The sequence below is a fragment of the Mus caroli genome, chromosome 11 (assembly GCF_900094665.2).
Source record: "Mus caroli chromosome 11, CAROLI_EIJ_v1.1, whole genome shotgun sequence".
NCBI lineage: Eukaryota > Metazoa > Chordata > Mammalia > Rodentia > Muridae > Mus > Mus caroli.
This window is the reverse complement of record NC_034580.1, coordinates 99,162,639-99,181,513: the sequence shown is the minus strand read 5'-3', so window position 1 is coordinate 99,181,513 and position 18,875 is coordinate 99,162,639. Positions and strand designations below refer to the sequence as shown.

General features: G+C 50.3%; 3 protein-coding genes and 1 long non-coding RNA gene across 5 annotated transcripts in view; 3 read left to right on the top strand and 1 right to left on the bottom strand.

The window, feature by feature from the left end:
• The window catches only part of Map3k14 (mitogen-activated protein kinase kinase kinase 14), a 48,290-nt gene extending 42,450 nt beyond the window's left edge, over window positions 1-5,840 (top strand). For both annotated transcript variants that reach the window (XM_029484102.1, XM_021176553.2), the window contains 5 exons: window positions 199-531; window positions 671-777; window positions 1,381-1,525; window positions 4,004-4,104; window positions 4,422-5,840. In XM_029484102.1, coding sequence (XP_029339962.1) covers window positions 199-531; window positions 671-777; window positions 1,381-1,525; window positions 4,004-4,104; window positions 4,422-4,586 — 851 coding nt within the window. In that variant the 3' untranslated portion in view covers window positions 4,587-5,840. The remainder of the gene's footprint in view (window positions 1-198; window positions 532-670; window positions 778-1,380; window positions 1,526-4,003; window positions 4,105-4,421) is intronic.
• LOC110304893 lies at window positions 5,752-7,048 on the bottom strand. Its single transcript, XR_002379113.1, has 3 exons — window positions 6,947-7,048; window positions 6,192-6,353; window positions 5,752-5,814 (listed from the first exon to the last, which is right to left on the bottom strand). It is a non-coding gene; the product is annotated as an uncharacterized LOC110304893 (long non-coding RNA).
• A 137-nt stretch (window positions 7,049-7,185) lies between these two features.
• On the top strand, window positions 7,186-17,262 carry Spata32 (spermatogenesis associated 32). Its single transcript, XM_021177054.1, has 5 exons — window positions 7,186-7,270; window positions 14,545-14,599; window positions 15,494-15,557; window positions 15,847-16,631; window positions 17,147-17,262. The coding sequence occupies exons 1-5, from the start codon at window positions 7,258-7,260 to the stop codon at window positions 17,232-17,234; spliced, it is 1,005 nt and encodes a 334-aa protein (XP_021032713.1). The 5' UTR covers window positions 7,186-7,257; the 3' UTR covers window positions 17,235-17,262.
• Window positions 16,840-18,875, top strand: part of LOC110305212 (EF-hand calcium-binding domain-containing protein 3-like) — an 8,579-nt gene continuing 6,543 nt past the window's right edge. The window contains exon 1 of the mRNA XM_021177053.2: window positions 16,840-16,881. Coding sequence (XP_021032712.1) covers window positions 16,875-16,881 — 7 coding nt within the window. The 5' untranslated portion in view covers window positions 16,840-16,874. The remainder of the gene's footprint in view (window positions 16,882-18,875) is intronic.

Here is an 18,875-nt window from a genome sequence, read left to right as displayed (position 1 = left end):
GATGGTTGTGAGCCACCATGTGGTTGCTGGGATTTGAACTCTGGACCTTCGGAAGAGCAGTCGGGTGCTCTTACCCACTGAGCCATCTCACCAGCCCCATAATTTAATTTTTTTTAATTGATAGGCCGTTCTTCCTGGGCTGGTGTCTGCATGCCTGCACATTTACCCCCTCACCTTGGGTGCCTTTCTCTCTTACAGTGGGAGGTCTGAAAAGCCCTTGGAAAGGAGAATATAAAGAACCAAGACCTCCACCCCAAGACCAAGCCACCTGGCACCAGACCCTATCTACCCCGCCGAGAGAGAACCCACCAGCCAAGGCCAACACAGACAGGGCTTCTGAGCCTCAGCCTCCTCTACCGCCAGAACCACCAGAACCGAACAAAGCGCCGGCCCTGAACCTGAGCAAGGAGGAGTCTGGCACATGGGAACCCCTGCCTCTGTCCTCCCTGGACCCAGCCACTGCCAAAGGCCCCAGCTTCCCAGACCGGAGGGCAACCTTGCCAGAGCTGGAGCTACAGCAACTGGAGATAGGTGGGCACTCAGCTGTGGCCACGCCCCTCGCCCCGCCCCACCTCCCACCTCCCCTGCCAGGCCAGCTCCTGCAGGCTGTGCAGTGGGTACCCTGGGAACCTCCTAACTCCTCCAACCCTCTCCCCGCTTCCCCTGGCAGAACTGTTTCTCAACAGCCTGTCCCAGCCGTTCTCTCTGGAGGAACAAGAACAGATTCTCTCCTGCCTCAGCATCGACAGCCTCTCGCTGTCAGACGACAGTGAAAAGGTGAGTGGCCGACCGACTGACCGACCGAGCAGCCTGCTGGCCCACGCTGGCCGAGGAGGTCACCCTAAGGCGGGAACTTGAGGATACTCTGGAGGGTCAGTTGCATTGGATGGGGTTTTGCTGGGGCAAACAGGTGAAGGAGTGTTTTTCTGTTTCACACGGGTGAAAGGCTAAGGCAGACTCATCAAGGAAAGTTTGGCTAAAGCAGACATGGGTAGAAGGATGTTCTACTAAAACAAACAGGAAAAGGGCCCGTGATAAATGTTTTTTTTTTTTTTTTTTTTACTAATAACACACATATGTTGGTCTGCCTTCTATTACATAGTTGAGTTCCATTTGCTGGGACTCTATAGAGAGAAACACACCTTCACCCTCCTTGCTTGTGCCCCAGCCTGAGACAGGATGCCTTCCACACACCTAGGAATCAGGAAAGGCTTTAGGTAGTCTGGAGAGTGAGCGGTAGCTTTGGTCCCACATAGAAATGTACCTTGGGTCTGTCATAGGACTGGCGGGTCTGACCCTAAGAGAGGGTCAGTTCCTCTTGTTCCAAGGAAACCAAGGCCAGAGACGGTTTCCTGAGTCTGTGCCTGCCTTTGTGTTCAGAACCCATCGAAGGCCTCTCAGAGCTCACGGGACACCCTGAGTTCTGGCGTGCACTCTTGGAACAGCCAAACCGAGGCAAGAACCTGCAGCTGCAGCACAGCGCTGGCCCGGGGGCGGCCTACTGACATCCCGAGCTACTTCAACGGTATGGTCTGCTTCTCCCCTCTTCCAGCCCAGTCCTGCCAGGACCCAGGGAGGGGCCAAGAAGCAGTTCATTGGCCTCTCCTCAGCACAGAAGGGTAGGGGAGGAACGTGCCTCCCATCCAGAACCTCCCTCACAGCCCTGCCTGGAAAGTTGGATTTAGACAGAGAGCCCTGACCACTCCCAAGGGTTCCCAGAACAGAGAACTGCTGCCCCTCTATTGGCTGCCTGTAGAGTCCCCGAAGGCCAACATGGGGAGGGAAATGGCTGATCCTAGGGCAGGGCCAGAAGCTGAATACCTAATGCCTGGTGATGAGGAGATAGGAACACGCCCAGGAGCAGTTTAATCAAGAAACCAGCAACAAGTCTGTTGGCATCCTCTGCTGGGATTTGAAGTCAGAAGATGAGAGGGCATTTAAATGTCTGCTTTTAAGCTTCGCTCCACAGTCAAGTTAGCATCTTACCAGGGCGTCTGTAACAGCTCGTAGGCACCAGCTCTCCCCAAGCCAGTGTGAGGACTGTCAGGACCCAAGGCCATGCCAAAGGCCATGCCAGAGGTTCAGAGACACTCATAAGTTGCCTACAGTCTAATTTAAGGATGCTGGAGAGAGCGGAAGCAAGTTGAGCTTGCTTCCTGTCTGGGCTAAAATTGGGATGTTATGACTCAGAGCAACTTACGCTCAAAGCTCTGCAGAAATGGCACGGGATAAGGTTGGGGTGGCATTATTTAAGAAAAACGTTTACTGAGTCAAGATGGGTAGCCTAACTTGTCCGTTACATCTTTAGATTTTTCTCTCTTCTATATTTAAAAAAGAAATAGTCTCTGTTGGATCTTGAATTTTCTGGAATTGGCTTGTTACTTTAAAAATATTTGATTGTGCCCAAAGTGTCATGAAGGGACTCACAAGGGCTTAGAGGATGATTAGGGACAGGGCAGCTGCCTGATATCCGTGACACTTTGCCAGGGAAAAAGTGGGGATTAGGCTGGGCGGTGGTGGCGCACGCCTTTGATCCCAGCACTTGGGAGGCAGAGGCAGGTGGATTTCTGAGTTCGAGGCCAGCCTGGTGTACAGAGTGAATTCCAGGACAGCCAGAGCTATACAGAGAAACCCTGTCTCGAAAAAAAAAAAAAAAGAAAGAAAGAAAGAAAGAAAGAAAGAAAGAAAGAAAGAAAGAAAGGAAAAAGAAAAAGAAAAAGTGGGGATTAGAAGTCTTTTATTCCAGGCTGTGGTGGCACACACCTTTAATCCCAACACTCTGGAGGCAGAGGCAAGTGAATCTCTGTGTCAGTTCAAGCCAGCCTGGTCTGCACAGCCCAGGACAGCCAGGACTACACAGAGAAACCCTTCCTTGAGAAGAAGTAGAAGAAAAAAAAAAGGCAGTCTTTCATCTCTATGAGCAGATAAGACACTATCTCTTTCTCTCTCTCTCTCTCTTTAGAGGCTTGTAAATGGATTCTGGGGAACTAGAATTGCACACAATTCATTATATTATTTATCCATTCTACCACAAAAACATTGAGTAGTCAGGAGTCACTTGTCACCCCTCATAAAATAGAGGGCTTTACAGAGAGGCTCCGTTGTTGGCATATTTAGGGAAGGTAATATCAACACATCATCCCTTTTCGGTTGTGACGCTGTGCGGGGGCCCTTGTGCATGCTGGGTATGTGGTCCACACTGAGGGACACCCCAGCCCTGAATGTGTTATACTTAAAAGGGAAGTTAGTCTGTGTCCTCTGGGTTTGTAGAAGACGTTTTTGTTGTTGTTGTTGTTGTTTTGGGTTTTTTGGGGTTTTGGTTTTTCGAGACAGGGTTTCTCTGTATAGCCCTGGCTGTCCTGGAACTCACTCTGTAGACCAGCCTGGCCTTGAACTCAGAAATCCTCCTGTCTCTGCCTCCCAAATGCTGGGATCAAAGGCGTGCACCACCACTGCCGGGCTAGAAGACTTTAAAATAGCTACATGCTATCACATGTGCCTCAGTTGACTGAACTAAACAAGAAGAAAAGGACAGCCAAGCAGTGGTAGGTGACACATGCCTTTGATCCCAGCATTCAGGAGGCAGATGCAAGCAGAGCCCATAGGAGTACATAAAGAAACCCTGTCCCCAGAGAGGAAGAAACCAAGGAAAATGAAGAGATTACAAAGAGAAGACAGACAGGAGGAGATAAACCAGTAACTCAGTGAGGGGGGCCTTTGTCCTCTGTGCCTTCTTGCTACACATCCAGAGTAGAATATTACTTCCCCCTGGGAGCCAGCCTCTTAGCAGGATGCAGGCCAAATTGCAGGTGTTGCTAGCCAGGGAGAGCTGTGTAATATTCAGGCCCCTTTAACCTGAATTTGCTCTCTGCTGCTTCGCCCCAGCCAGACCTGCTCCACTCTATGAGTGACTTCACAGGGGTTGCCCTTGGCCCTACCTGCTCCCCCGCTCTCTGAGTAACAAGCCTCCGCCCTGCCCTCACTCTCAGCCTTGGCTTTCTAGGGGTCAAGGTCCAGATCCAGTCTCTCAATGGTGAACACCTGCATATCCGGGAATTCCACCGCGTCAAGGTGGGAGACATTGCCACCGGCATCAGCAGCCAGGTGAGAAAGCAGGTCACACTTAGGAACACAGTAAATAAAGAGAAATTGCACCCTGGGGAATTAGTGGTCCATGGCTTAGCTGCTCTCCAGGTCTCAGGGCAGGACAGGCAGGGGGTGTAGAGGATCTCTGGACCCAGAGTTGGGCTAGGAAGGACCCTCCGAGTCCTCTGGAATGAAGGATGGGCAGTGTTCTCCCCACTACCTGTTTGACTGGAGGAGGTGTCTCCCAGCATGTTTGGGGACCATAAGCTTTACACTCAAGCTCCCTTCTCGATGCATGCTGCCCTCTCACCCCAGCCGGTTTGCTCTACCCACAGATCCCAGCCACAGCTTTCAGCCTGGTGACCAAAGATGGACAGCCTGTTTGCTATGACATGGAGGTGCCAGACTCAGGCATCGACCTGCAGTGCACCCTGGCCCCTGATGGCAGCTTTGCTTGGACCTGGAGGGTCAAGCATGGTCAGCTGGAGAACCGACCCTAGTCCTGTCTTCCACCACCAGCTCCACTCTGGCCACAGCAGGCTTCCTTTGAATCTCAGTGCTCGGTGGTGCTCTGAGATGCTGGATGAGTCTGCACAGAGACCTGCCAGTCCCTGGTTCAGCATGTAGACCAGGGCTTGTGAGCAGAGCAGCGAAGGGAGCAGAGTAAAGCGCCTCCCAGGACTTGCCTCCTGAGTGCTGCCGGCTCCTGGCAGGAGAAACTCTTCCCTCATGAGGAGACAAGGAGGAAGGAAGACAGGGGTCTCTGTGACGCTCCAAACAAGGTAGCCAGACCCACATGGGTCAGTCAGCACTTGCCAGCGGTTGGGGAGCAGCTTCTAGCCTGGGTCACGAAGAGCAGGTACCCCTAGGAAGGCAGGAGAGTGTCTAGGGGTTCCTCCCCAGCTCCTACAGCGCAAGGCAGGTGTGCCGGCCCAGGGGCTGTGGAGTCCTTGGCCCCGTGTCTAGCCTCCCTGGCCTTGACTAGTGTAACATGGAAGGAGCAGGAAGGGCACTAGAATGCACGGAGCCTTCAGGTCATTGCAGCCCATGCCCTGGGTTGAGCTCCTTGATCAACCAAGGAACACAGAAGAGACGTGATTCTCGGGCCTCACGTTTGTGGCTGTGGGCAGCACTCCTCAGCGTCAGCCCCACTGGCTCCCTGGCACTCTAGTCCCTCATCTGTGGCAATGAAGGATGACACGTGAGACCCACCTGACAGGAACAGTCTGCAAATGATAGATAAACTCAAGAAAGCCACAGAAACAGGGCTCGCCACCCTCTGGGGCACATTGTCAGCATCCAGCACGGTGTGGCAAGGCATTGCCAACAGCAGCACTTTGCACTCAGGTGCCCTCAAAGCACTCTCCTGGCTGCCTTCCAGCAGGGCATTGGCTCTGCATGAGCAGGGGCAGGCCAGGAGATGGGGAAGGGACTGTCTCGACCCCCCTCAAGCTTCTTTCAGACTTAAGATGAGCATCGTCACCCCCACTGCCCCAGCTGGGACTTCTCCTGGTGCGACTTGGAAACAGCTGCTTAGGACTCATTGTAGCATTAAGTTCACTGTGAATCATTTGTTGGGAGGGGCACAGAGACTTCTCTAGGGAAGCTCATCCCCCCACCTCATCCCCCCAGGATAGCTTCTGTCCAGCTCTTTGCAAGGATCTAGGCTGCTCCTGGCCCCAGCACATGAACGGCAGCCACGGTGCTGCATCTGGGGTGTATTGAGCTCTGTAAGCAATAAAATTTGGAATGACGATGGGTGTTTGTAGGCTGTGATGTCGCCTCTTTTGCCTGCCTGCTTGCAGTACTCTACCACCCTAACAGCTGCTGGGGTGGATTCCTTCAAGTCTCCCCGTGGTTGGAGCGAGGACTGGCATCAGCCTGTCCAGAGGGCTTCTTGTCCTGCTACCTGTCATATCCAACTCAGTCCCTCCACTCTGGTGTGCCCATCTCCTGTAGCAGCAGGGATATCCCTAGCCAAAATCTTGGACTGAGAAGAGGAGGCCAAGAGGCCAGGCAGCCCAGTAGCACCAGAAGGGGAGGGGCTTGCATGACCCAATCACCCGCCCGCACCTGTCCTGAGGCCCATCGGCAAGAGGTCTTACCTGGTATTAGTTTGAGCATCTGTGTGGTGAGGTGATGACTTGCCCAGCAGGAGTTTCTTGATCACGGAGCATAGGGTGGCAGAGGACACAAGAGCACTGATATGCCTCTAGCCCCTAGAATGAGCTGACTATGATGGTACACACCTGTAAGCCAGCCTTGGGCTACAAGAAGAATTTGAAGCCAGCCTAGGCTACATGGGACTTTGTCTCAGAAGGAAAAAACTATTTGGGCGGTGGGAGATGGGATGTAGCCTTGACTGTCTAGAACTCACTACGTAGACCAACCAGACTGGCCTCAAACTCACAGAAATCCTCCCACTTCTGCCTCCCCACTGCCGGAATTAAATAAGAATTTATGCTACCATGTCCAGCTTTGGTGGTGGTGGTGGGGGGGGGGGAGGTTGTGTAATTAAAGCCTGCTGCAATGGAGTCTAATACTAGACAACCTGAATTTGGTCCCAGGAAAGGAAGAGTCACTGTGGAAGGTGACTGTTCCCAAAAGTTGTCCTCTGACCACCACACACTGGATGTGGTGTGAAAGTTTTCACACACAATAAATGTAATTGTAAACTGTAAGGTCATCCTGGAAAGCTATGCACAAGTGTGTGTACTGCACACACGCACAGCTTGGACTGAGATTCAACCATCCTTAGAGGAATCCTAGACTCCCCGAAAAAATGGAGCAGCTTTGTTGGCCAGATGAGGTTCTAAGCCCCCACCCACCCCGTCCTTACACAGGTCTGCTGTCCACATACCTGGCCTTCTGCGGTGTGGCCAGCTGCCCCAAGTCTTGGTCCCGGGGGCGGGGGGTGGGAAAGCTGTCTGCTCAACCTCCAAGACTCAAAAGACCCTTTCTTGTTCCCACCCACATCATTGGCATGAACCTTCAAGTTTCCTGCATGCCATATCCCCTGGCGTGAACGTCACAGAAGCCGCAGCATCACAAGCGCCAGCGCCCCCATCATCTTCAGCGCCCCTCCAGCGGGCTAGCCAAAGAGCGCACTGGAGGCGGAGGGGCATCAGCCACCAGCCCGCTCCCCGCCTCCCTGACAGAGCCTCGGGCAGCATGGGGGTGACAGGTGCGAGCAGGCGGCCGAGTGGTGGGAGGCGCCAGAATGGCGGGTCGGAGGCGGAGAAAGGGAAAGCTAACTGGTGTTGGCTTGGGGAGAGGAAAGGAAAGCTAACCCCAGCCAAGCCCTTTGGGTGCCTTTGATTACTGCAGCATTCCTCGCTGTGCAAAAGCTGGGGCTGCATGAGTGCGGGGTCTTAATGAACTTTCCAATGGGATTGCATTCGCGGGTGCACGCGTGCACGTTTGGCAGAGTGGTGGGTTTGGGATTTAATGTCTTTGCAAAGGCGGTCGCCGGATCAGATACCCAAAGCACGCTGGGGCAGGGGGCGCGGGGGTGGGGAGTCAGCCAGAAACGTGCTCAGATTGGGCGGGCTTGGGGCTTCCGGAAGAGCGGTGAGGCCTTGCGTCATCACAGTGGGAAGCCAAGAGTGCGCGCGGTGCGGCGCGGTGCGCGTAGTGTTTTAATGGTCATGAGATTTAAGGTCCCTTCCAAGAAAAACGTGTGGTAACAAGGTCGAGAGCACTATGGTGCAGCGACAACTCTCAGCCATCTCTGTCCTCAGCCCTTAAATACAGTGGCTAATAGCTGAAACTCAGCATTTCCTTGTCAACTTTATCAAAGCAATAAATATCCCTGATTCAAGAGTATTGACGAGTTTATTTGCTGATTAAAAAAAAAAAATCAGGGTCCCTCTATCCAGGCATACCTCAGAGCAGCCGCAGGCCTTTTCTCAAAACAAAACAAAACAAAAGCAAACTCCCAAGCACTAAAGAGGCAGAGGCAGGGGAATCTCTTTAAGTTCAAGGCCAGCCTGAGCTATAGGGCGAGTTCCAGGACAGCCAGGGCTACACAAAGAAATCCTGTCTCGGAAAAAGTAAAAACAAACAAACAAATTCTAGGTTAAAAACTAATCAAAATTTTAAAGCCAACCATGGTGAGTTTCTCCCTCTTCTAAGTTACCGGGGTTTCTCTTTTTAAAGCATCTGTGGGGTCAGGAGAGGTGGCTCCGTGGTTAAGAGTACTGACTGTTTCTCAGTTCAATTCCCAGCAACCACATGGTGGCTCACAACCATCTGTAATGGGACGCAATGATCTCTTCTGGTGTGTCTGAAGACAGCAACAATGTACTCCTAATTTTTGTTTAAAGAAGTATTTGTGGGTCAGGGAGGTGACAAGTTCCAGATGCCCAGCACTCACATGCACACACACGCGTGTGCAAAAATGAAAACATGTGTTTGTGAATAAGCTGTTCCTGGTGTGAACCCTGTCCACACCAGCACCATCTCCCCAGCGCTCCGGGAGCCTTTCCAAGCCACTGAGAACCTTCTTCTCAGTGGAATGTTTTACTTTTTACTTTTTTTTCTTTCTAGATCTCCCTTCTAGATTACATAGTCACATCTACTGGTTTGAGAGGATGGTTGTCAGTATCTCACAAGCATGAGAGCCAGAGTTCAACCCCCAGAATCCGTGTATGATATGGCAGCGGCACCTAGAATCTCAGTGCTAAGAGGGCAGACAGGAGGGTCCCCGAGACCCCTGGCTGGCCTGATTAATCACTAAGAGACCCTGCCTCAAAGGACCCTGTGGAAGGCTCCTGCAGAAGGACATGCAAGGGTGTCCTCTAGCCTCCACATGCCTGTGCAGACACATGCCAATGTATTCTAGAATAGCACTATAGCTGATACTTGGGGTCTGTTTTCTGAAAATAATCTTTCTTGTTTTCTAGAAAGAATACTCTCTTTCTTTCTTTGCCAAAAAGCGGCCATCTGTAATTATTTATAGCACCTTGGTTTTCTCTGTTTGTTTCCCTTTGGTTTGGTTTGGTTTGGTTTGGCTTGGTTTGGCTTGGTTTTTTGATGTGATACATTTTAGCATTGTCCTTGAATCACTGAAAGTGATTAGCTTCCCTTTGAAGTACCCTCCTGCCCTCCTGTTTCCCAAGTCACCTTTGCTGTTCTGGAATCAACTTCTCATCTGCAGATTGACTGTTTTTGTTGAGTCTTTGGTGGCCTTCAGTTGCTCCTGTTCAAGAGTGAAATCGTTAAAGCAGCTCATTGGAATTCTTTCAACTGTAGGTCTTACTGCCTGGCCAGTGTCACTTAAGGGTGGTCAGACAGAGACCAGGCACACCTCAGGAATGTCAGCATCTTCTGATGCCTTGTTTGGGAGAAAGCATCCCTCACCCATGACCCCTGACTCCTCCCCTTATACCTCAAATCTCCCAAGCTCCCAGAACTCACCTGGACAGATTGGTTCAGCATCCTGTGTGACCTTTGACCTTTCTCAATTTCTGACTCCACTCCATCAGACCCTATATGTCTCTCGTCTCCTGCCTTCCACATTCTAGAAGCAGGAAGAACTCTCTGGTGTGCTGTTCTTGCTTAGTTAATCATTACGAATCCATATTCATATTCATTACCCCCTCTTGCTTCCCCTCCCCCCTCTCCCCCCCCCTTGATTAAACATGGGGACTCCCAAATGCTTGGCAGATGCTGTACCATTGAGCAATATCTCAGCCCTCTTATCTCTAAGCTCCATTTCAAATGTCTGGTCACAAGGAGGACATGACATCACACTGTTAAGGGCTCCCTTGCTACAGGCAAATTCTCCTAATACCATTTGAAGGAAGCCAGTGATAAAGTTGGATAGTCAATGCCTAATGCAGTGGCTCTCAACCTTCCGACTGCTGCTACCCCTCAGTACAGTTCCTCATGTTGTGGTGACCCCCAAAGGAAAAAAACTATTGTCATTGCTACTTCATAACTGTAATTTTGCTACTGTTAAGAATTGTATTGCAAATATCTGCATTTTTCAATGCTCTTAGGCAACCTCTGTGAACTGGTCATTCGACCCTTACAGAGGTCTTGACACACGGCTTCTCAACTAAAATAAGTTTAGTTAAAACAACTAAAATAACAAGACAGTCACAGCTATAATAAAAATCCAGCAGAATCCTGCAAATAATCTAGAGGAGGCATAAAAAAGAGCAAAGTGACATGTGGAAGCAAATAACAGGACAATCCATTTAAACCCAAAAGGCAGCCTTCTCGGCTCCCTTCTAAAGCAAGTGCTTAGCATGGACAAGAGCACTGTCCTGGGCTCGGTCTCCAGCACCGCCCCCACCCACACAAAGACTTCTCGACAGTACAGATTACCTAAGGAGACAGAAGAAGTCATGCCTGGGCTAGGCATAGATCCATGGCAATGGCACGAAAGGCTCTGAATTCAATCTCCAGGACCAGGGGAAAATAATTAGGAAAAGCAACACTTGACTATATGCTGCCATTTAAAAATCCACTTTAAATATAAAAACACAAAGATTAAAAGTAAAAGATTGTGCTAACACTAAAAAGCTGAGCTCTGACTCCCAGGACCAGTTAAGCCAGGTTTGGTAGCGCCTGCCTGAAATCCCAGCAACCTGGTAAAAAAGAGATGGAAGGATCAGAAATGTCAGGTCACCCCTAAGTATACAACCCATCCTTAAGTTTCAAAGCCAGCCACAGAAACATGAGACTCTATCTCAAAAGTTAATTAAGTAGTTAGTTGATTAAATCATATTATTTATTTATTTACTTACTTACTTACTTTACCTCCAACCAGTTTCCCCTCCTTCTGCTCCTCCCAGTCCTCCCTCCCCACCACCCCTCCTACTTCTCTCTTTCTCTTCAGAAAAGGGGAAAGCCTCCCATGGTTGACAAGCAGTCTTGGCATCTCAACTTGCATAAGGCTAGATGCATGTTCTATTGAGTCGAGACAAGGCAGCCCAGGAGAGGAGGTAAAGGTCCCAAAGTCAGGCTAGAAAATGGAGTTCTTGCCTAGTATATGCAAGTTCCATTCTTAGGGCTGCAAAACAAAAGGATGTATAACTATCCTAAGGGACTGTGTTCCTAACACCAGAGCTTCAAAGAACACAAAGAAAAACTAACGCAATGGCCAAATGTGACCTACATTCCCAGCACTAAGAGGCAGAGACAAGAGGATCAGGAGTTCAAAGGTAGCCTAGATCACATAGGGAGCTTGAACCCAGCTTGGGCTACATTACATGCAGAGAATCAGGGAAGGGTAGGAGGAAGTAGGGGCTAGGGAGGTAGCCGAGCTGTTAAGGGCACTTACTGCCCTTGTAGAACCAAATTCCACACCCCAGCACTTAGGTCAGAAATTTCATCACCACCTACAACTCCAGGGGACTCAGTGCGCCCTCTTCTGGCCTTCAGTGGTATGTGCACTCACACGCACATAACCTGTACACAGCCCCACAGGCATACACAAAATTAAAAATACAATTTAAAAATAAATATTTAAAGAGAGAAAGAAAATAAAAGTAGAGGTGATTCAGTGAGAGGGAAGAGGATAAGAGTGTGTGATGGAGGTAAATACAGTCAAAATACATTAGATGCATGTGTGACACCATTAACATTTTACTTAAGAAAACTGATACAACTTCTAAGGGGAAACAGGGGGATCTGCCATCACAGTTAAAGATTTCATCACCCCCTCTCAGGGACTAAGAACAGGCAGGCACAGAGTCAGGATTTAGAGGAGCTAAATGGCTCTCCTTGATAACTGGTATTCACAGAACATTCCGCTCCATGGCAGAATGCACACTCTTTTTCAAAAACAATCTGCACTCTGGGAGTGGTACACACACACCCCTCTAGTTCCAGTGCTCAGAGAGCAGAGGCAGGAAGATCTCTGTGAGTTCGAGGCCACCCTAGTCTACCTAGAAAGTTCCAAGCCAGCAAGAGCTACGTTAGTGAGACCCTGTTTCATACACGGACAACTAGAAGCTAGAGAGGTGGCTCATCAGTTGAGAGCACATACCAGTCTCTTGTAGAAGACCTGGCTCAATTCTCAATACTTTGGGACACTCACAGCTTTATATAACTCCATTTCTAAATGGATCTGATGCCTGGGGCTGGAGAGATAGCTCAATGGCTGACTGCATACTCCCCCTGCAGAGGACTCTGTTCAATTCCCAGCATCCACATCTGTTGTTTTACAACCTCTTAGATATAAATACAGCTCCAGGGATCACACACCCTATGGCCTCCAAGAGTGCATCTGTACACAAATGGCACACACAAAATTATTGAAATGATAACATTTTAAAGTCTTTTTTTAAAATAATAATGATCAACCGGGCGTGGTGGTGCACGCCTTTTATCCCAGCCCTTGGGAGGCAGAGGCAGGTGGATTTCTGAGTTCAAGGCCAGCCTGGTCTACAGAGTGAGTTCCAGGACAGTCAGGGCTATACAGAGAAACCCTGTCTCGAAAAACCAAAATAATAATAACAATAATGATCAGGCATAATGGTACATACCTTTAATTCCGGTACTCAAGAGGCAGAGGCAAGTAGATCTTTGAGTTTGAGGCCACCTTAGTCTATATAGTGAGGTTTTGAGGACAGACTGGGTCTACATGGTGACACTCTGTCTCAGGATGATGATGATGATGATGATGATGATGATGACGATGATGATTGGAGGCTAGGTCTAGTGATGAACACCTTTAATCCCAGCATTCATCAGGCAGAGGAAAGTAAAGTCTGGTGAATGGAAGGCCATCCTGGTCTACATAGTTCCTGTCTGATGATGATGATGATGATGATGATGACAATAAATATTTTTTAAAAAATCAACTAAGTAGGGAAGGAAGCTTCGACCTGATAAACAGCATCTGTGAAGAAAACTACCACCAGCACCATAAAGATGGAGTTCTGGATGCTTCCAAGGACACTGGAAGGAAGCAAGGCTGTGGTTGTTCCCAGTTCAAAGGGGGAAGAAATGAAAGATGCCAGACATGGAAGGAAGAAACAACGTCGTCTTGATTCGCACTCATTCTTTTGTATGCACAAACCCAGTATGTTCTCCAAGTAAGCCCTATCAGGACTCATGGGTTTTTATCAGGACTGCAGACTGTGAGTTGGTGTTTCTAGAATATTAGCAGCAACTGGACACTGAAAAATACCTCCAACATCACAGACTGAAGCTTGGCTTTCTTACAAGTCAAGCACAGAAGCCCCAAGATGAGTCAACCCCAGACTTTGTCTTCCAGACCCCAGAGCTGCTATGACGCTTACAAAATTCCAACTCACCCTCTGTCCATTCCAAATAGCAGCTTAGGGAAGGGTAGAAGTGTGAATGACCAGAGATGTCCAGGAAAACTGCAAGTGAGCAAGGAAGGCTCTATGGGTTGGGCGGCACCAAAAAGTCCTGCTTGGGGTGGAATGGAGCTGAAGCCCGCAAAGGGGGTGGGGGGGATGGGTGAAGAAAGCCAGAAGAGTATGTGGGTCAAGGAGGCAGAGCTGGCCTGCAAGTTCCTGTCCACGCTTCTCTCAGAGCCTCAGCACACAGCTGGCCTAAGATCATGCCAGGCAGTCCATCTCAGTCCAGATGTGCCTGAATCCTCAGGCTAGGACCAGCCATGCAAGGACTACCCCTTCCATCCTAGGAAGAAGCCACAGTGTGTTCTCATGCTGCTGATAGAATCCTGGCAGCCATTCTCACCCAAAAAGCAAGGTTAACACTTCCTGCTCTTCCCTAGGCTTGTGGGAACCCACTTAGCATAATGCACAGAAGGCATGATCCCTCGCAATCAGTGATTATGGCTCCCTGAGGAGGAGAGACTGAGACAGCCTGGTGCCCCACTTCCAGTGGGTAAAGGGCAGCTTCTGCATTAGACGATTAGAAAAGCTTCCAGGATATCCACCTCCTGGCTGCAGGATGCCCCCCAGAGACTCCACCTTCTAGGACTTCACCAACCAGCAGTGGGACCCTGGCACGACCTCAGATCAAACACTCGGAGTGTAGGCCTTGGTCTGGGTCAGTGATGGGTGATGAAAAAGAGCTCGAGAAGCAGCAAAGGGGACAAACAGTGAGGTGCAGAAGTTCTTCGGGGACTCCTGCGGAAGATAGCAGAGCAGAAGATGGAGGTAACTCTTAGGCCTGCATTCAAGTCTTTGACTTAGCAGCCACCAGCTATGGAAAGCCTGGGCAGTGAGCCCCCTCTAATGCTAATGTGGAGAGCCATGGGCATTCCCGCCTGTGGAGGAGGCAGTAGGTCCAAGAGCTGGGACAAGGCCAGATGACAAATAGAGGATAGCAGACATGGAGGACAGGACTGGTGACCCTGGCAAGGGGTTGATGAGGGCAAAGGGTAAGATGAGAGAGACAATGGTGGATGGGGCTGGAGGCGGGGCGGGAGGGACGGAAGAAACTGACGCCATCTCAGGGACTCTCTGCACACTGAATCTCCTTGCCCTTTCCTTTTCCCCCCACCAGGTATCAGTACATTTCCCTGCTGTGGCAAGGATTCAGTGGACATTGTGGAAAGACAGTAAGGACCGGCCCCACCAGCACAGGGCCCTCCCCCCAATACCCTAGGCTCGCAGCCCTTCCCCTAACATCAAGCACTGCCACCCAAGTAAGGGCTCCCCATCTTTAGCTCCTTTCCAGTATCTTAGGACCAGTGTCCAGGTGAAAGGCTGGAGTTGCCTACAGTCCCGTCTCCGCCTTCGGCCTCCAACCTTGGTGGAGGGCTATGGTGGAGCACACAGGACATGGCTGTTTTGCTGAGGGCAGAGAGAGCTGTCCAAGGTAGGGAAGACAGGGCTTTTCGTGTATTGGGAGTCATTTTTCTGGGCCTCTTGGCTCAGAACAAAGATTACCAGGCCCTTCCTCCAACCACATGGAGTTGAAGAGTGGATTGGTAAGCTCTCCAGAAACTTCTGACACTCGGAGAAATCTTAATACCACCAGATTAGGAATAAAGTGCTCAGTGTACGAGTATGCAAGCCTAGTCAGATGTCGGGCACCCCGGTGAGAAGCCAAACATTGCCAATGCTGTACTCCTAGAGTTGGGAGGTGGAAGCAGGAAGTGGGTGGGTCTCGCTGGCTCCAGCCACTCTAGCAAATCAGTGAGCCTCACCATCAGAGAGAGATCCTGTCTTGAAAAATGATTGAAAAATGAGGTAGCAAATAACCAAGGAAGACTAAGACTCTCGCCTCCACAGCATTTATATTTGTACACACACACACACACACACACACACACACACACAATATGACACTCCAGGGTTCTTAATGGAACAGAGGCAGTGGGGAGTAGAGAAGATGAGGTCTTCTTGCCAGCTTCTGTACAAGGCCAGAGCTTTGAGGGCCCTAGAGATCCCTACCCCCAGCAATCCTTCCCATGGATCTCTGTCACCCATTTTGATTTCTTCTGCCTCAGGAGTGACCACCCCCGCCACCACCACCATCACACCCATGAAGAAAACGAGGATGAAGATACAGAGGTGAGACAGTGAGGCTTTATACAGAGGCAGCAGGCAAGAGAGCAGTGTCTTTATGCTTGGCAGCAGTGGGACTATAGTACCAGGTCACACACCCAGCTTTACCACCTGCCTACACTTCCTTGTCTGCCTCAGGCAGGTCTCCAAGAAGCAGCAAGTGGAGATAAGGGGTGGGTAGTGTGTCACACGGGAGCAGGAGGGAGCTTGGTGTCGAGGGCAGGGGGGGAGTCCTGGGGGGGTGGGGAGGGCTGTCCAGTTCCTGTTGCCTTAGCTTTCCATTGAAACCTTTCAGGTAGAAGCAGAGTTACCAAGGACAGAGCCCCCACCCAAAGTGGACCCAGAGCTAGGTCCAGTACCACAGCTGGAGGAGATGGAGCCAGAATTACCCTCTAAAACTACGCCTGAGACTGAAGGAGACAGCTATACTGAAAGCCCAGAGCAGCAGAACTATAGGATCGAATCCCTCAAGCCTTATGAAGAGGAGGAGATGGGTGGCTATCGCTCCATCCCTGTGCAGACCTCTAAACATCTTTTCTGGTCAAACAAGCTCATCCAGGCATCGGAGCACAGTCTACAGAAGGCCTTAGAAACGCATCACAGGAGCCCCCAGGAGAAGAAGCCCATCTCCATATCCCAGGTCTACACAGAATGCACCCAACCACCATCCAGCCCCCCAGTGTCTCGACCCACCACGCCCACAGCCATTGGCCTAGCCGATCTGATCAACTTCGCATCGTCCCTGGCTGTAGCCTCCTCCAGCAACATGACCTTGCCTAACTTAGAGAACATGATCAAAGGAACATCTGAGAAGTCCCAGAATACCTCTTTAGACTTTTGTCAGCCTGTCCAGGCCATCAAGTTTGCCCAGGCTACCCAGATCACCCAGATATCCTCAGAGAAGCAAGATGAGTCCCCCAAAAGCATGGCTCACAAATCTTGGACTCAGGAAACCAGGAATGTAGCTTGCTCTTACCTGGATATTAACCAGGCAGGGCTCAAGACAGCTACCATCCAAGGGGAAGTGAAGTTTGTCCAGACACCAATCGCATCCCCTCAGCTTCAGGAAGCCAAAGAGGAGTGAGTGATGTTGTCCTTCAGTCCTTCCATGGGGGGACCTCACTAGCCTGTGGGGTGGGTTCAGTTTTCACATAGACAGGTGAGGTATCAAGCAGTAGACTGCAGGGGGAGAGGCTGGGCAGGGGACACGGGCAAGCTTAGTTGCAGACCCAACCTCAATGACCTCACAAAGGCTGTTACAAACAAGATTCCAGTGACCTGGGATGCAATAGAAAAGCCAGGGCCAGAGGAGGCCTGGGGACCATGGAGGGTAAGCTCCCCGGGGCTAGGAGAGAATCCTGGGTTCAGAATGGGCAGGGCCACGCCGTACCAGGAAGCAGGCATGTTTCGATGATGTCTGCCTCCGGAGAGTATGACGGTCACATTCCTAGGGCACAGAACACTTACGGGCAGACTTCAGGGCCCTTAGGCTCTGATGATATGCAGACAGGACAGACGGCCAGCTGCCCCCACAGGTGCCGTGGGAGACCCCAGGCCCCCGATTCCCTAGTGACACTGTCTCTTTTGTGTTGCAGCTCGGTGCCGGGAACCAAGAAAGGGAATCCCTTATTGCTGAAAATCCATTTTAAGCTGTCATCCCCTCAGCCCCAGAGAAATGACTAGACAAAAACATTAAAGCCTCCAGTGCTGGCCCTGGTGAAGAGTTTTTTTAAGGTGCTGGGCCCTGGGCATCATTAGGCCAGTGTTGTACTACTGGGCTGGTGTCCTCAGCCCTTGTAATTTTGACATAATGATTCATTATGAAGCCCACACTGGCCTCAAACCCTTGATCTGCCTGCCTCAGCCTCCTGAGTGCTGACGTTACAAGTGTGCACCACCCTGCTTGGGCTCTGGCTCAGGTTTTAGAGGATTCAGGCCATCTAACCACTGAGCACACCTGGATGCTATATTCTAAAAGCAATTTTTTTAGGGGTAACACTTCCATTTTATTTTTTTTTTACTTTTTTATTTTTATTTTTTTAGTTTCTCTGAGAGTTCTGATGTCCCTGGCCAGGTGGCCAGGACTTATTTACTCCCTGGAGTTGGTCTTTCCCACCTAACCACTAGGCCACCTTGAAAGGCTCCATTTGAGCCTTAAGGAAGCCTCAAAGTTCCATCCCAAGCTTCAGTCTCTTAGGCCTAAAGCCAGGGACATCCGGGTAGCATGTGAGGATGTGGCCTCCCTGGAGGTGGGACTGAGCAGACCAGCCAGTCTTCCTGTAGCCAGTGGGGAGACCTTGGAAAATGTTGTCTGAACGCTTGAAGGAGGGAAAGGCAAGGCTGATGGAATGAACTTTCAGGAGGCCACAGCCTCAAGCAAAATGTAGGGAGACTCCACATATGACAGGGTCTCACTAGGTAGCCCTGACGGCCTCTTGCCTTTGCCTACTGAGTACATGTGCCACCAACAACTGCTTTCTTCTTTTCTAAAGAATTATTTTATGTCTATGAGTACGCTGTCACTCTTCAGACACACCAGAAGAAGGTACCGGATCCCATTACAGATGGTTGTGAGCCACCATGTGGTTGCTGGGAATTGAACTCCAAGACCTCTGGAAGAGCAGTCAGTGCTCTTAGCCGCTGAGCCATCTCTTTTCTTTTGAGCCTGGATACAGCTGTGTAACTCGGGCTGGCCTTGAACTCTCAAAACTCTTGTCTTAGTCTGCAGAGTGCTAGGAGCATGCCACCATGGGCGGCCCTGGCCAGCCTCTTGACCAGGGTCACCAGCTCCCTGCCAAGGGAGAAGCCCATCAAGATCCTGGCAGAAGGCTGCGGAAGGGAATGGCTAGGGACAAGGACATGGGGTTAGGAGGCAGAAACGCAGGCCTAAGGGGGAAGGGTGGGAATCGAAAATGGAAACAAAGAGAAGATGCTGAGGTAGGTGTCTGGCTGGAGCTCATCTTTTTAGAGTTTATTGTTTTGATGGGATTTAAAATAAATAAATAAATTCCATTTTTTAATCAGAGGTGTTGGCACACACCTGTTACCCCACACTCAGGAAGTGGAGGCAGAAGAATCAGAAGCTAAAAGACATCCTTATACTAGGCTTGGTGGTCATGCTTTTAACCCCAGCACTTGGGAGGCAGAGGCAGGAGTATCTCTTTGAATTCAAAGCCAGCCTGGACTGCATAGCAAGCATAGCAAGTTTCAGACCAGCCAGAGCTATATCATAAAAGACAATCTTAGCTGGCTAAATGGCAAGTTCAAGACTAGCCTGGGTTGTGCTACATTAGATCCTGTCTCAAAAAAAAAAAAAAAAAAAAA

What these genes read in the sequence shown, in the direction of transcription:
- Spata32 (XM_021177054.1), top strand. An exon ending in GTGGACATTGTGGAAAGACA is followed by an intron (nt 14,600 to 15,493) that starts GTAAGGACCGGC and finishes CTTCTGCCTCAG; the next exon opens with GAGTGACCACCCCCGCCACC. An exon ending in CTTCAGGAAGCCAAAGAGGA is followed by an intron (nt 16,632 to 17,146) that starts GTGAGTGATGTT and finishes TTTGTGTTGCAG; the next exon opens with CTCGGTGCCGGGAACCAAGA.